The 14288-nt window shown below is 41.9% G+C and overlaps 1 protein-coding gene across 5 annotated transcripts in view; it reads left to right on the top strand.

The window, feature by feature from the left end:
• Nucleotides 1-7269, top strand: part of tns1b (tensin 1b) — a 173071-nt gene extending 165802 nt beyond the window's left edge. For all 5 annotated transcript variants that reach the window (XM_080478485.1, XM_080478486.1, XM_080478487.1 and 2 more), the window contains 9 exons: nucleotides 1774-1902; nucleotides 2115-2207; nucleotides 3457-3534; nucleotides 4399-4467; nucleotides 4598-4624; nucleotides 4945-5113; nucleotides 5342-5410; nucleotides 5977-6006; nucleotides 6263-7269. In XM_080478485.1, coding sequence (XP_080334611.1) covers nucleotides 1774-1902; nucleotides 2115-2207; nucleotides 3457-3534; nucleotides 4399-4467; nucleotides 4598-4624; nucleotides 4945-5113; nucleotides 5342-5410; nucleotides 5977-6006; nucleotides 6263-6401 — 803 coding nt within the window. In that variant the 3' untranslated portion in view covers nucleotides 6402-7269. The remainder of the gene's footprint in view (nucleotides 1-1773; nucleotides 1903-2114; nucleotides 2208-3456; nucleotides 3535-4398; nucleotides 4468-4597; nucleotides 4625-4944; nucleotides 5114-5341; nucleotides 5411-5976; nucleotides 6007-6262) is intronic.
• The last annotated feature ends 7019 nt before the right edge of the window (nucleotides 7270-14288 follow it).

Raw genomic sequence — 14288 nt, 5'->3', positions numbered from 1 at the left:
CTTCAATCCAAGCTTTATCCAAATTATGAATGCAAGGAATGGCGTTAACATTGTAAACGCTGCTTTTGTTAAACACTAACTTTGAATAGAAACCTCTTGATAGCTTTTTCTTTTTGTTTCAAATAAAACTATTGCTATTGGGATCTTTCAAAGCACATTAATAGTAAAAGTGTTTTGAGCTAAGGGGAAGAGTTGTTGAAGTTTTTCTCTGAAAAACCTTTGAAGTTGTAGGACTACCAGTGGAAGTGAAGTCATGGTGTTGGATTTCCTCTTTGTACGCTGTGGGACCCTCCAACATCATCACAGTTGATAAATGGACATACACATGTGCACAATACTGAATATGCATATAAGCCTCAATACAAGACACCCCTGTTCTTGTGTGTTTTTGTTGTGAGGTCAGCAGCTATTGGCTGCCCCCATGTACATGCGCTCACAGCCGGCGCTGGATTATATCAACGTTAAACACAAGCACATGCTCAACTGCAATGACATCAGACACCCAGGGAGTTTATACTTAGTGCGATGCACTCCCAGAACCAAAGCCGCACCAGATGTGCAGAATTAGGCTACATCTGCATGTGTTGTTCATCTCATCCATTTTCCTGCCTTATCGTGTCACATGTGGACAGGAGGCGACATTCAACTAAATGGCGCTCCAAAGCTCGTCTCCATGAACAATGGAGTGTCTGAAGTAAAGTGTCGTGCTAGACATTGGAGTTCCAGAGAAATTCGAACTGACGGCAGCTTTCTCAACAGAGTCACAACACATCACATTTCATCCTACTTTAGATCCTTCTCTACTCTTGACTGCTTTCTGTGTTATTTCCTGGCTGAGCTTCATTCTTTGATCCAGTGTTATATCTCACCTCCTGGGCCCATTACCCAACTGGAGCTAATGCAGTGTATTACATTGCATTCATTGATTTCAATGAGTATTTAAATCAGAATTCCGCAAACTATGTACATTATGAGTTGCGTTTGTTTTGAGTAGTGTGACAAATGTGATGCAATCAAGCAAAAGTAGCACATCAATGTACGGTTTTGTGATTATCAGTAAATTAGAAGGTGCATTACAGGTTCACATTAAAATATTCCTGTCTGAACAAAATGATCAATTTGTCAAATGAACAAAAGACTGATAGATTCTTGCTTTTTCAAATAGACCAGGTCGAGAGCTTTTCGAGTAGAGTAAAAGGTGCTAGAGATGAATAACTTCTGACCCTGTCAACAAGTCAGTGTGAGGTGTTTATTTTGTAGAATACATATATTGAGGTGTATAAGTAGGCAGATGTCGAAGAGCAATCTAAAATCTGGTTTAGCAGTACATTTGCTTTTGTCTTTTTTCTGTTTGACGATCTGCTCTCAAAGGGTCTATCAAACACATGGTTCAAATAGGAAGTGTCCTACCTCAAGCTATAGACTTACTTACTCACCAACTGCTCCATCTCTGTGTTGGCCTCAACAGTGACTGAATGACGGACTTAAGAAATGACCTTTTGGCCGAGCTAAACAACTGACCAACTGACCCTTCTCGCTAAAAGTTAACCTAACTGCCAAGGTAGAGAATAATCAGTTGAAAGGCCAACATTCTCAGTGAACACCAAACAAACTGATCTACGGCTGGGATTAATAACCTACCTACCTACCTACCTACCTACCTACCTTGCTTAATGCCTACACGACTTAAATAGCTACCAACCTACCCCGGGTGTACCAGCATCTAACCATGTTATTAATGAGTCTAATAATCAAATGTTCTTTGTTTTCCAGCGATCGGCCTGCTGAGAGAGCGGGAGCCTGGAGCCTTTGTTATCCGGGACAGCCACTCGTTCAGGGGGGCTTATGGTTTGGCCATGAAAGTGGCGTCTCCTCCCCCCTCTGCGCATCAAAACAAGAAAGGTAGGGGCACAATGGTGCTCTTACAGTAATGGATACTTCAAAGAAGCTACAAGTATTTAGTTTGACCACCCCACTATGTACCATGGCTCTCCATTCTCCTTGTTTGGTCCGGATGGAGCCAGAGTGAAATCACTATCTTGATACCAAACGTATGAGGTGATGTCTCTCCGTGTTGGTCTGCTGTGTATCACTGAAACTCTCCTCCCTCTCAGGTGACATCACCAACGAGCTGGTGAGGCACTTCCTGATTGAGAGCAGCCCCAAGGGAGTGAAGCTGAAAGGTTGCCCCAACGAGCCGTACTTCGGTGAGTGCTCACGGCTTCGAGCCGCCTCTCTCTTCTCGCATGCTGGCATCATGTCACAGTGAGTCTGGAGGACGAGTGCCGTCTGTCTTTCACAGGTCCCCCCCCCCCCCCTTCCAAGTCCTCAAACATTTATAATTATAGCTTTGACTAAAGTGATCCCACTCATGTTCTGCCTACTAGTGACACTGCGAGGCTACATGACCTGCGTGTTTGTGTTCATCCACCTTATAAATCCCTCCTGACAGATCCGAAGAGGCGGCAAAACAACTTCGAAACACTTTCGTTCACCTTTCTCCACATTTCATAGTTGTTTAATATTCTTCCTTTACTGTAGTTGTTATTTGTATTCAGGTAACTACCAAATCACTTGTAACCGATGAAAGCATATTACTGTGTGTAACGTATATTGACTGAAAGCCATAAAAACACAAACCTTTACAATTTTGTTTTTTACATGTCTGTCCCCACCCCACACTACACACGCCCCACACACCCCCACCCACACCCCAAGACCCATCCACCCGCCACCAACAACTCAAAAGAGCAGTTTTGTTGTCTTTCAAGTGGGACACCAGATTTGTCCACTGCGTGAGGCCCCTATCTAGTAGTTTGTCCTGCTTTATTAATCCTTCCTGAGGATAATTCCAAAAAGCTCCTTAGATGAAGTTGCATTCTTAATGTTTTATTATTTATGAACGTCTCGGTAGGGGCTTGAGTTCTACATTAGGTATTATTCATATTGTATATATTTATATACCGATAAATATTTAATATTTATCTGATACATAAACTATATTTATAATTGCTGAAATTGAATTCTGAATTATTTTATATTTAGCCACACTTCAAACCCAATGTTTCAAACCTCATTTAACTAGAGAATATGTATAATAATGTGCTAAAATCAGAATAATCAGTCACCTTTCAAGGAAACATTACCAGTCGTCATTTTACTTTGTGACGTTAACAACTTCCAGTATTTCACTCAAGGCCAATAAACAACAATAGATCGAAATACATAGAAAAGACTGCATTTCCACTGCATAGAAATCAGATCTGGATGTGTTATTGAAGCACTTGTATCAACTTAAAGTTTGGCAAAGCAGATTTTCTGAAATAGAAACAAACGAGCCACTCCAACCACTTTCGTAACATGAACTCCGAAGCTCGATTCCTGAAACGAGAATAAAATTCCAGGAGATAGAAGCGCTTGTTTCTCACAGTGTGTGTTTTTGTGTCTCTTTGGCAGGTTGTCTGTCTGCGTTGGTCTACCAACATGCTATCACACCGCTGGCCCTGCCCTGCAAACTCCTCATCCCTACCACAGGTATGCGTGTGTGAGTGTAAATGTGAACCGCACTATGTATGTAAGTCCTGAGAAACACAGATTCTGTCAGCAATGACACATTTCTGTCAGGACGTTCGGTCTAAAATCAAACCCATTCTCTATAAACCCATGTCCTTTATTATTGGGATTGTTCAAGAAGACAATATTATAGACACACGTTCTAAACGTTACTTTGCTACTTAACTTGCTCGGTAATAATGGAGAAAACTTAAAAAGGCTGCAATATTCAAGTGTTTTAGTTCACTGATTAAGGTCCTCATAGACGTTATCAAGTTCAGAAAAGAGTGTGTTACAATGGGACAGTGTACATATCCAATGTGGCTGTAAGTTCACAGGTTAACCTGGAGCTAACTGAAAAAAAAAATAATAATATATATATATACTGTATATATTTTTTTTTCAAGTCAGAAAGCTCATTAATGTTTTCTCGCAGCTTAGTTCTTAAAATGACCACTTTGCATTCTCAGTGGTGTGTTTGTCTTAATGCAGCTTCAACACATTTCCTTTCAGCTGTCCTTTTAGCCGGCTCAGTATCTACTGTGTAAAAACAGAGTCTCCTTGTATGCAGATGACACTATAATAGATGTTAGTAAAGTGCTTTTTAAAACAAAAGAGAGAACAACACTTACAGCTCTGTGAAATCTGCCACTGTCCTCTGAAAAAGACAAAAATCATGTTAGGTTGCACCTCTGGAAGCCTTTTTTTTTTTTTTTTTTAAATTGCTTGTTAAAATGTAAAACTTTACACTAATGTGTTTTTTTATTTTATTTTTTAAAGTAAATGTGCTGTTACAAAAATGACCTCTGTGTAGCCCACTAATCTTGTGACCACAACACTCTTTAGATCTGATCGAGGAAGCTCCGGAAGTGACCACGACAAACCCGCTGGCCGACCGGCTGAAACAAGGAGCAGGTAAGACCTCGAGTCCCTCGGTCAGAACATCTCAGTCCTGATCTCACACCAGACTTCGCTTCACTGGTCGTTGTTACTTCATTATTGTGTCCTGATGACATCTGACGACATGACGTCCTTGTTATCGCAGTGCAGAGCGCCCCTGCTGATTCTCATGGTAAACCCACTGCACTTTTCTCTGGAAGCACCCGGAATGTGCATCATATGTGTCCGTTGTCTGTCTCTGTATGTTGTTACCTGCACAAACGAAGACAAAAAAACCCCCCACAAAAAACCCTTTAGAAGTGTCTCCTAATCTCAGCGTCCAGCTTGTTAACAGGCAGAATGCTTCATGTGGAATGATTTGGACGGAGGATTCCACCCTAAAATCCTTGTTCCAGAAAGCATGACCTCTAACGAGACCGAGGCAGTGCATGAGCCTGATCGCTTTCGGCTCCGTCTCGCCTGGTCCCAATGACACGTCTGCTCTCCTCCCAGCATGCAACGTTCTCTACATCAACTCGGTGGACATGGAGTCCCTGACGGGCCCTCAGGCGGTCGCCAAGGCCATATCGGAGACGCTGGCTGCTGCTGCGCCGCCCACGGCCACCGTCGTGCACTTCAAGGTGTCTTCACAAGGCATCACGCTCACGGACAACCAGAGGAAGTGAGTCCAAACCCCCCCCCCCGGCGCAGACAGACCATGGAATTTGAATTGAGATTAATCAGTGTCTCCACACATCGGAAGACTTAAACATGAGGGGCGAGTGTTAACAGGAGCCACAGCTCACTGTCAAACCAGCACATTATAAGATTAAGGCATTTATGGTTTATTCACAATTAACGTTATGCTTGTATATTTTATTGTTAATGTGTTTTTCTGTTTCCTCGCCAGGCTTTTCTTCCGGCGCCACTACCCGACCAACTCAGTCACGTTCTGTGACACCGACCCTCAGGACAGAAAGTGAGTCAAGACAACAGACGCTACCCTCGTTGATGACCTACTGACATATAAACACTGACAGTTACTACACCGACTCAAACGCAACTTTTTGAAAGTGGCTCCCAAGGTGGACGTTTTTAGAAAAATGCCCCATCTCCATCGAAACGGATGTTTGTGTGTGATTGGCAGAACCCGTTTCAAAAAGTGATGAAAATCTTCTTTAACCAGTTTGCTCTGTTTTATCTTCAACATGTTTAGTTTCCTCTCCCTGAGGTTCCCGGAGGCCTTTTCAGAATCACAAACACACTTTTATCTGAGCTGTGTATGAGGCAGTCATTTTATTTACACAATGTTGAGCTCACCAGTGACATCTAAAGTTAATAGGGTCATCCCATTGGTTCCAATCAACGTATTCATCAAAAAGTAATGCAGGAACTTCACAGTACTAATAGTACTACTCAATACAAGGACGGAAATGTTGGACTGTAGACTTTAAAGAAATGTAAAAACTCAACCTGCATCATCCATTAATGGACTCCTTTATATCTAAAACCTAACCTTTTTTTTTTATTTTCAACCTTTTTCAGATGGAACAAGCCTGAGGGAGGCGCAGTCAAGTGAGTAAACTTTGATTTAATGGAGTTACTCACTTTGTTCCAAGTAGTTTTCTCCTGGACCAGGGGTGTCATGATCTGGGAAGCTTCTCAAAGCTTTGCGTTTTTGGATGATTTGACTACTCTCGCTGATAGAATGACCTCCGGGTCCAACAACTAACAGTTTCCCAGAAAAATCACCACCTTCTTTCTCAAAGTCTGAACTTGTTTCAGTACCGACTGCTTCAATCGCACTAACTCTCCACCGTATCATCTGCAGGCTGTTTGGGTTCGTGGCTCGTAAGCAGGGAAGCACGACGGACAACGTGAGTCACCTCTTCGCCGAGCTGGACCCGGACCAGCCCGCCAGCGCCATCGTCAACTTCGTGTCCAAGATGATCGCCTCGCAGAAACGATGAGCGAGGAACAGAAAACAAACCCTGACGGCTTTTTTTTTTTTTTTTTTAAACGCCTTTGGTTTATCGTCTTTCTTTTCAACTCGAGAGAGAATCACTTTGGCTTTGTGTTGATGTGTCACCTTATTTTTTTTCTCCCGCTCTTTTTACTCTTAACGTTTTTGTGTGTGTGTGTGTGTGTGTTTGTGTCGGATGCCAGGAACAAGTGCTCGGTGTGTGTGTGTGTGCGTGCGTGTGCGTGTGCGGCTTTGCCTTGCCTGCGTGTTGCTTTTACTCTCGAATGGACTCCAGAACGGACCAGAGGAAGTGCAGGATGGGGCGTGGCTGCGTGTGGCGGCGGGGTGGGGAGGGGGTTTGGGCGGCGGTGTTTAACCCTCCCTGGGCGGCGAAACTCGTGAAGAGGGAATGACATTGTGCGTACAAAATGTTTTTTTTTTTTTAAAGTGTCGTTTTCATGTTTTTGTCGAGATGAAGTCAAGTAGTGTGGACGTTTGAGGTGGATTGTAAATCTTTATCAGGCTTTTTCGACCGGTCAACCAAAGATTTAAAGAAAAAAAAAAGTAGTCAGGGCGTGTATAGTGTGCCACTGTCGGAGGGTCGAAAGTATTCTTTTGTACAACAAATATGGCTGCTTAATCAAAAATACTGTTTCCTTCTGTATGTACTGATACTGTAGGTCAATCGTGCACCGTCGTCTTGTCGCGGGATGGCGTTGTTCCTGCAGCTGGCGAGGTCTGTGTAAATATTTCCGATAGCTTTTCTTGAGTAGGACTCGTTCTAGATGACTGTTGGTGCCTGACTTTCTGTCCTAAATGCAGAGCTTTTTATTTTTAATTATTTTTTTTTTTATCCACGCTGTCTTAAATATGCAAAAAAAAAAAAAAAAAAAGAGAGAAAAAAAAAAAAAGAATCCTAGACGGGAGGTTGTGTTTAGAGAACGCCACAGGTCCTTCCCTTTACTGCGGCTGAAGGTTTCAATGATCTGAACCTGCCGGAGGATTGAAGGACGGTTTCTCACCCTCCTGTGTTCCACCCGTCTTGTCCCACTAAAGCTCTCCGTCAGCCAGCCAAAACTGTTCACACTCATCCTACCCAAAAGGAAGCTATACATATAAATATACATATATAGATAAAAATATATATATATATAAACTTCCAAACAGTGACTTAAGATATTTATTTTTTTGCTTTGTTGCTCTATGTTACCTTGTATACATGTATTATAAAGTATACAGCCAGATTACTGAAAGAGAAACGAGTGCGTTGACATAAACAAGGTGTAAAAGTGTGTGCATTTCAAAGTGTGTCACTGTTGATTCTGAATGTTTCTTTTTCCACAGCATTATTATTATTATTTTTAATTTTTTTTCCCCCTTCTTTTTATTAACTTTGGGGAGCCTTCTCTGGGGAGTATTTTGTATGACAGATTGTTTTTAACTCAAAAGAAAAAAAAAAAAGAAGAAGAAAAATTGGAGTCGCCCTAAAAGTTAAAAGCCGACACGATTGTTTTTATTAACTTAAACCTGCCTAGAAACGACATTGTCTAAGTTTTAGCACTTAATTGTTGAAGTATTATCGGTGGATTCATATTTTTAAATTTTTTTTTTGGGGGGAGGGGGGGGGGGGGGGGGCTGCATAAAAGTTGCATCTTCACACCTCCTTATGTCAAGAGAGAGAAAAGCCTCTGGGCTGGATGAGCGGCTGCTGCCCTCCGGTGGCGGGGCCGGCTCACTGCAGAGGAAACGCCTCTATTGTAATACAGTGTTTTAGCTGTTTATGCCACGTTAGGTGAGACGAGACCATTCGAGTCCTGAGAGAAGAAACTGAAAATGACCTTTTGCTTTTTTTAAATCCAACCCTCCCCTTTAACCCCCCCCCCCCCCCCCCCCCCCCCCCCGAAGGAGGCAAACTGAGGGGTCACCTTGACTACAGCACTTACAGGGCTTTTATATCAGACTAGAATGTTCCGTTATTTATTAGCGTTAGCAGGAGCCTGCATGCTCGAGTGGAACTGTAACCGTAACGCTGCTGACTGATCCGTACCCAGCATCCTCCGGTCGCAGTCAGCCCAGCCTTTTCAGGTTCTCACTTTAACGTGTCTTGACTCAGCTTATAAGACAAAAAAAAAAGAAAAGAAAAACTATATACTATTTTTTTTTTGTTTGTTTTTGTTTTGCCAATGAATGCTTGTTGAGGTTAATAAAATAAATGAGAAAAACATGAATCTGAATGTTAACCATTTGTCGGTGGAGATCCGGGTGCTGTGACGGATCGTCCGCACTGTAGGAGCTACTATGCCTGTATAGAGCTTTGTCATTGTTTGGTTTGCTATATTGTATGGCTTTTACTATTTCTGATGGAAAAAAAAAAAACACATTAAAAGCAGTACAAATCAGAATTTCTCGTATATTCTTTTTGGGGAGGGGATCTCATTGTTTGGAGTCGATTCTGAAAACTTTGATTAATATGTCCAATCATCCATCTACTCTACTCTACTCTTGGATTTACCCGGTATGAGGAGTTCAACATGAGAATTTCACCGTTGATGCCAAAGGGCAAACTACTAAATAGAGTATTGATGTCATGATATTTCTGTCTCTCCTGATGTGCTTCATATCCCGACGAATCTGAAGGAGGAGATCACAAAGTTTGGGTACATGGTTAGTGAAAATATAATTCCTTAAACCTCCTCTTACCAATAGGTGGCGCTATGACTATGAAAAGACATTGGCATATGCATGTATTTGAGGCAGCACTGTGATGACACGTGAAGTTTCAAGTGGACTGTAGCATGTATATGTCTATGGTAGGATGTCAAGCAATGTTACACATTACTTCCGGTTTCATGGCGAACCATCACGTATTCACTGGAGCGCCGTGGCCACGCCCCTTTTGAGGTTTGAGTAAGATTTTGATCAGGAAGGCCTGTTATGCATACTGGCCACATTTCAGGCCTCTAGGGTATTCTCTTAGTGTGTAAAACAATCTGTGAACCAATCACGTCTCCATTGCACTTCATTTGATCGACCACTAGATGTCGTCCTCGAGCACTGTGTCATTGAAACCTCGAATAATGAACCAATTAAGTTTAAAATGGAATATCAGCCTCGACCAGCCATCAGTACCTGTAGGCCACAATGAGGACAAACTATCTTGTCTCTTAACTGTGGAAGACAGTCTCTTATCTAACTTTTTTTTCTGTAATTTTTAGTATTTTTCGGATTTGGCTGTGTTTCCTGAAGTTAGTAATATTTTGCAGCTCCTGGCCACCACAGTCTGCCCCTGTGTGTCTCACCTCACGTTTCCAGTTATTCTATCTTCTTCTTCTACTGCTCTGCACTCCTGCACCTGTTGTTCCCCTTCCTCCTTCCTCCTTCCTTCTTCTGCTGTTTTGGATTTTTACCCCCTGGACAATTCTAATAAACTTTTTTTTTTTTTTTTATGGAACTTGTGAGTCTGCATTTGTGTCAACTTGCATCCGTCACATATATATTTAGATAGCCCAACATGTCCTGAAAGAAAATAAATAAATCAAACAAGTCTTTCACATTATTATTCATGATACGGGAAAGATTTTACATGCGTTTTTACACAAAAAGCACATAGCAGAGACCCCAGAGGAGATTTGGTGCACGCAGCGTTGATGGAGAAATTTGGGCAGTACCAGAAGATAGTATAATAATAATAATAATAATAATAATAATAATAATGATAATAATAATAATAATGTGCTGGTATGTTGTACGTTGTTGCAGTATATATTCTCGCCACTGGAGGGGGATGTACATTCACTTATTAAAAGGAGTGACGAAAGTTGATGGGAGTTTCTTGTTTATGAACTGAGGAGCTTAAGAGCAATAAAAAAAAAAAAAAAGAGAGTAAAATAATCAGTTAACTGAGCCTTTGTTGTGTTTTCTTCAAGTGAGTTTAAGTCTGTCACACAACCGTCTGTGAAGGATCACCGGCCGGACTTTTTAGTGGTGCCAGGACAGCCGGGTGATGTTTGAGGTTTAATTATGTTGAAGTCTGTCAGACAGACGGTTCACAGCTGGAGGAGGTTTCACTTTATCACTCGTTAAAGGGATATGCATGTCATTTAAGGCGTTCAGATGTCTTTTCACTGTGAGGATGACGAGGATTTCTGACAAAATGAGACAAATACACACAGATATTTCACACCATTAACATGTCGGTCATGAAAAGCCAAAGTGCAGATTATTGAAATTACTCATTAATCCAGTGATCTTGCACTCTCCTGATGTGACCCCGGACAGATTCCCTCGGGTGCTCTTTCAAGATGTTTCATTTTATCTAATCGTGACTGAAATCTTGAACCTGGCGGCCTGAGGGTGATGGCGGCTTCTCGTGTAATCACAGAACCTCACCGAGGGAAATGACTCCTTAAGACCACCGGTCGTAGATGTCACTCTGATCAAACACTCTTCTTCTCCTGACATCCAGCTGGAAACTTCAGTCCAAAGCCTTTTTTATTTTATATTTGACTATTTAAAATCAGATTCTATACATAGTAACAATGTGTGTTACATGTGAGGCAGCAGCAGCTGGGAAATGTTTCTTGACCTTTAAGATGGAAAAAAATAAAATAAAATCAAAAGTCTTTATAGCTTGAAAAAAATGTCACTATTTACACTCGGCTCCATTCATCAGACCGGACCTGGACTGTTTACCTGGATACAGATGCTTCAAACTAAACCCAGACTATTAAAACTGGATTTTACTTTCAAGCAGATAATCTTAATTACCTGATATAAATATTTTTATTCTCCTTGTTTTAATGTGTTTCCTTGTTAAGCACTGAGCCTTGGGTCTGAATGATGATGCGGTAGAAATCATATTGCGTTGCTTTCTCTTTGCACCAAAAATAAGGAAAACATTAATAGTTTTAGTCGTTTATAGATGATTATGCTATGGTGGCCAGAGAGAAGAACCTCTGCACAAGAACCAAAACCGACCATCTCTAGACTCAAACAAGGGATTTCTGACTGTGAGGTGACAGTGCCAACCACTACCCCCCCACCATGCCGCCCTTAAATTTTAATTACATGGATTATTTTAAGAATATCCATCCCTCGGTACAATCTGTCCGGCGCTCATTTCAACGCTTCTCTGCGTCCTTTGGAATTTATTGGGAGGGATTCATTTGATTTGTGCCCGATGAGCAGGTCGCGGCTCGCTTCGCCACTTCTCTGAGAGTCGAGCCTCAGCGAGCCGCGGTGTTCACACAACGATCGTCTCTGATCCAGGAGAGAAGACACGGGGAACAGAGACGTCTGCATTGGACTCCGAATAAAGTGACAAATGAAACCATCATATCCTGTTTTAACTCACTCGTTCTACTGAGAACCGCCATCATTTCGTTGTACTGTTGTCTACAGCTATACGATGTCAATAAAGGTCTTGAACCTTGAAACGTCTTCATCTCCTTGCTGAACATCTAATTAATTAAAAGCAATTGAGTTAACAAAAAAAGGGTTTCCAAGAATCACAGACTCTGGTTTGGTTGAGATCATTTAAATTCCTTGGTAGAAACGAAGGCAATGAGCAGCAAATGCACCAGAATGAAAGAAATATGACACTGCCGTGATGCACTTCAACCTACCCCCCTTAAACCTGACGACATCACGTTCAGCTCCACTCCCATAACTACCCCCCCCTTTCGTCAAGTTGATAAATCCTACTGTTTCAGTTTAACTTAAATTTTCGAGTCATTTTTTATTTCTTAAACTAAATATCATTTGTTAACATCAAAATCACATTTTAAAATGCCCAAGAAAAGCTAGATTTAGCCAGAGCATTAACTTTTCTCTGAATATTTGCCAATAATCGTGTTAATTTGTCTATAACTAAACGCCACAGCTGGAATACATTAATTTAAAAAAGCTGAAAAACAAACAAACCCTAAACTGATTTGCTTTCATTTCATTTTTACTTAATTTCAAACGGTATACTTATGACTTTAATTTCACTTTTAAATCCACACCAAATTGTGAAATACACCCAGAATTTAATACGGCTCAGCAAATTGCAAATTGTCTCTCTCTTTTTTTTTTTAACTATCTGTTTAGGTCAACACAGGCTTCACAAGGAACCTCTGCTGACCTCAGTGTATTTTATGAGCGAAGCCAAAATTATAGGGAGTACGCTGACGACAAACACCCAACGCCGCTTCTTTCCCCACATGTGAGCTTCACATCAAAGCTGCATTCTGACAGCTTTTATAGGGATGGCGGACCGAAGGCTCCTGCTTATAAACGCAAACCCGGAGGAAAACATGGCGCGCTGCCTGAGAGGAGCCGCGTAAGGACTGTCACCCCCGACAAACGACGCAGCGCGCGGCGAGCATCGGCCTCGGATCTACCGAACGAGGGGTGAACGCGGCGTTGGGTTACAAAGGTGGGCGCTTCAAACGACCTCAAGTGCTGCATGTAAGAACGAAACCATCAAAGCGAGAGCGAGAGCAGAAAGTGGCGAAACTTAAGGAAAAAGAGCCCATCCTGAGTCCGACGCAATGAGTTAGCATTCATAGCGCCACCACATGGGGAGGAGGAGGATGGTGGTTCACCCTTCATCAGGATGTGACTCAGCAGAATGATTCAGGACTCAGCGGATGACCACAGTCCTGTGGCCTGTTTGTTTGGTCTTCATGCAGTGTGTGTTTTGTTGGAAAATGAAAGACCACAACAGTTGACGCTAAAGTAAAATGCTCGTACACGCTAATAGATGCTAACAAGTTCTTACTTCAAGCTCCATTTGCAGGATTAGCATCCAGGGTGTCCTCGCTCTCCGAGCCACGACCGCGACTATATTCTCCTCCTGGTCCTTCCATGTTATATTTAGGAAGCGCTATTGTTGCATGATCCCGTATTCTTGTGCATTCATGTATTCATGCTCAATCTCGCTGACTCACGTCGGTTGGGATTCAGTTTGTTTCATCTATCAGTCTGCACACAGCCTACGTTTATTTAGATGCATGTCGTACAGTGTGGCTGTGACTTACATAAAATTGCACAATCTTTTACATTTTTTTCAAAAACACTGAAAATTATGCAGACAGCATATTGGGCCACTAGTGGGTGCTCTTCCTTGTTTTTAATTATTCTGCCATATCCATGTGAACGAACGTCATTTTCAAAACGTGGCCATGTAAATGTGAAACATTTCTGAAACAAAAATGCTAAATTGATGTGTTTTCATGTAAACAGGGCCTTTCTTTTGACCCCTTCCCTCGTCTCCTTGCCCACATGGCTCCTGTCATAATTAAGAGAGCCACTAGGGGCCACCATCAACCTGACATCAATCAGTTTTCCCTCCTGCAGAAAACAAAAACTGCCATTAAAAACCAAAAAAAACTCCACTATCACACACAGTAACATTTAACCTTCATGACTCTGACTCGATTTTGGTGGTATGGAAACTTTGCCTTTAATAGTCACACAGATCTTCCCAGAATCTATCCTGACACACTCCTTGTCTTTGGAAACTTTGGGAAAAATAAAGTTCAGTGGGTTTGAACAATTGTTGGCCGCGCATGACTCTGGCGCTGCCAGCACAGTGAGGTTGAACAGGACAAGGCAAGCTTCTATTTGCACAGGGAATTTCACTGGTGCAGGCGCACATTAATAATATGTGGGTGTGTATGCATGGGTGGCTTCCAAAGGAGCTGACAGACACAGAGAGAAGCGTGTTATATCCACGGGGATGAATAGACAGCAGATCGCTTTCAATGGTCTTAAGAAAGGTTTTTATGATGCAACTCCTAATCCTAAAACAGCTGAATGATCACACAGTCACTCCATGGCCTCGTTCCAACACACCGTAGTAGAACTGAAATCACATTCCTTTGCAGTCGATTTTGAAAATGCATTGTAA

Source organism: Lipophrys pholis (assembly GCF_963383615.2).
Source record: "Lipophrys pholis genome assembly, chromosome: 13".
In the NCBI taxonomy this organism is placed as follows: Eukaryota; Metazoa; Chordata; class Actinopteri; order Blenniiformes; family Blenniidae; genus Lipophrys; species Lipophrys pholis.
This window is presented reverse-complemented; position numbering and strand designations above follow the sequence as displayed.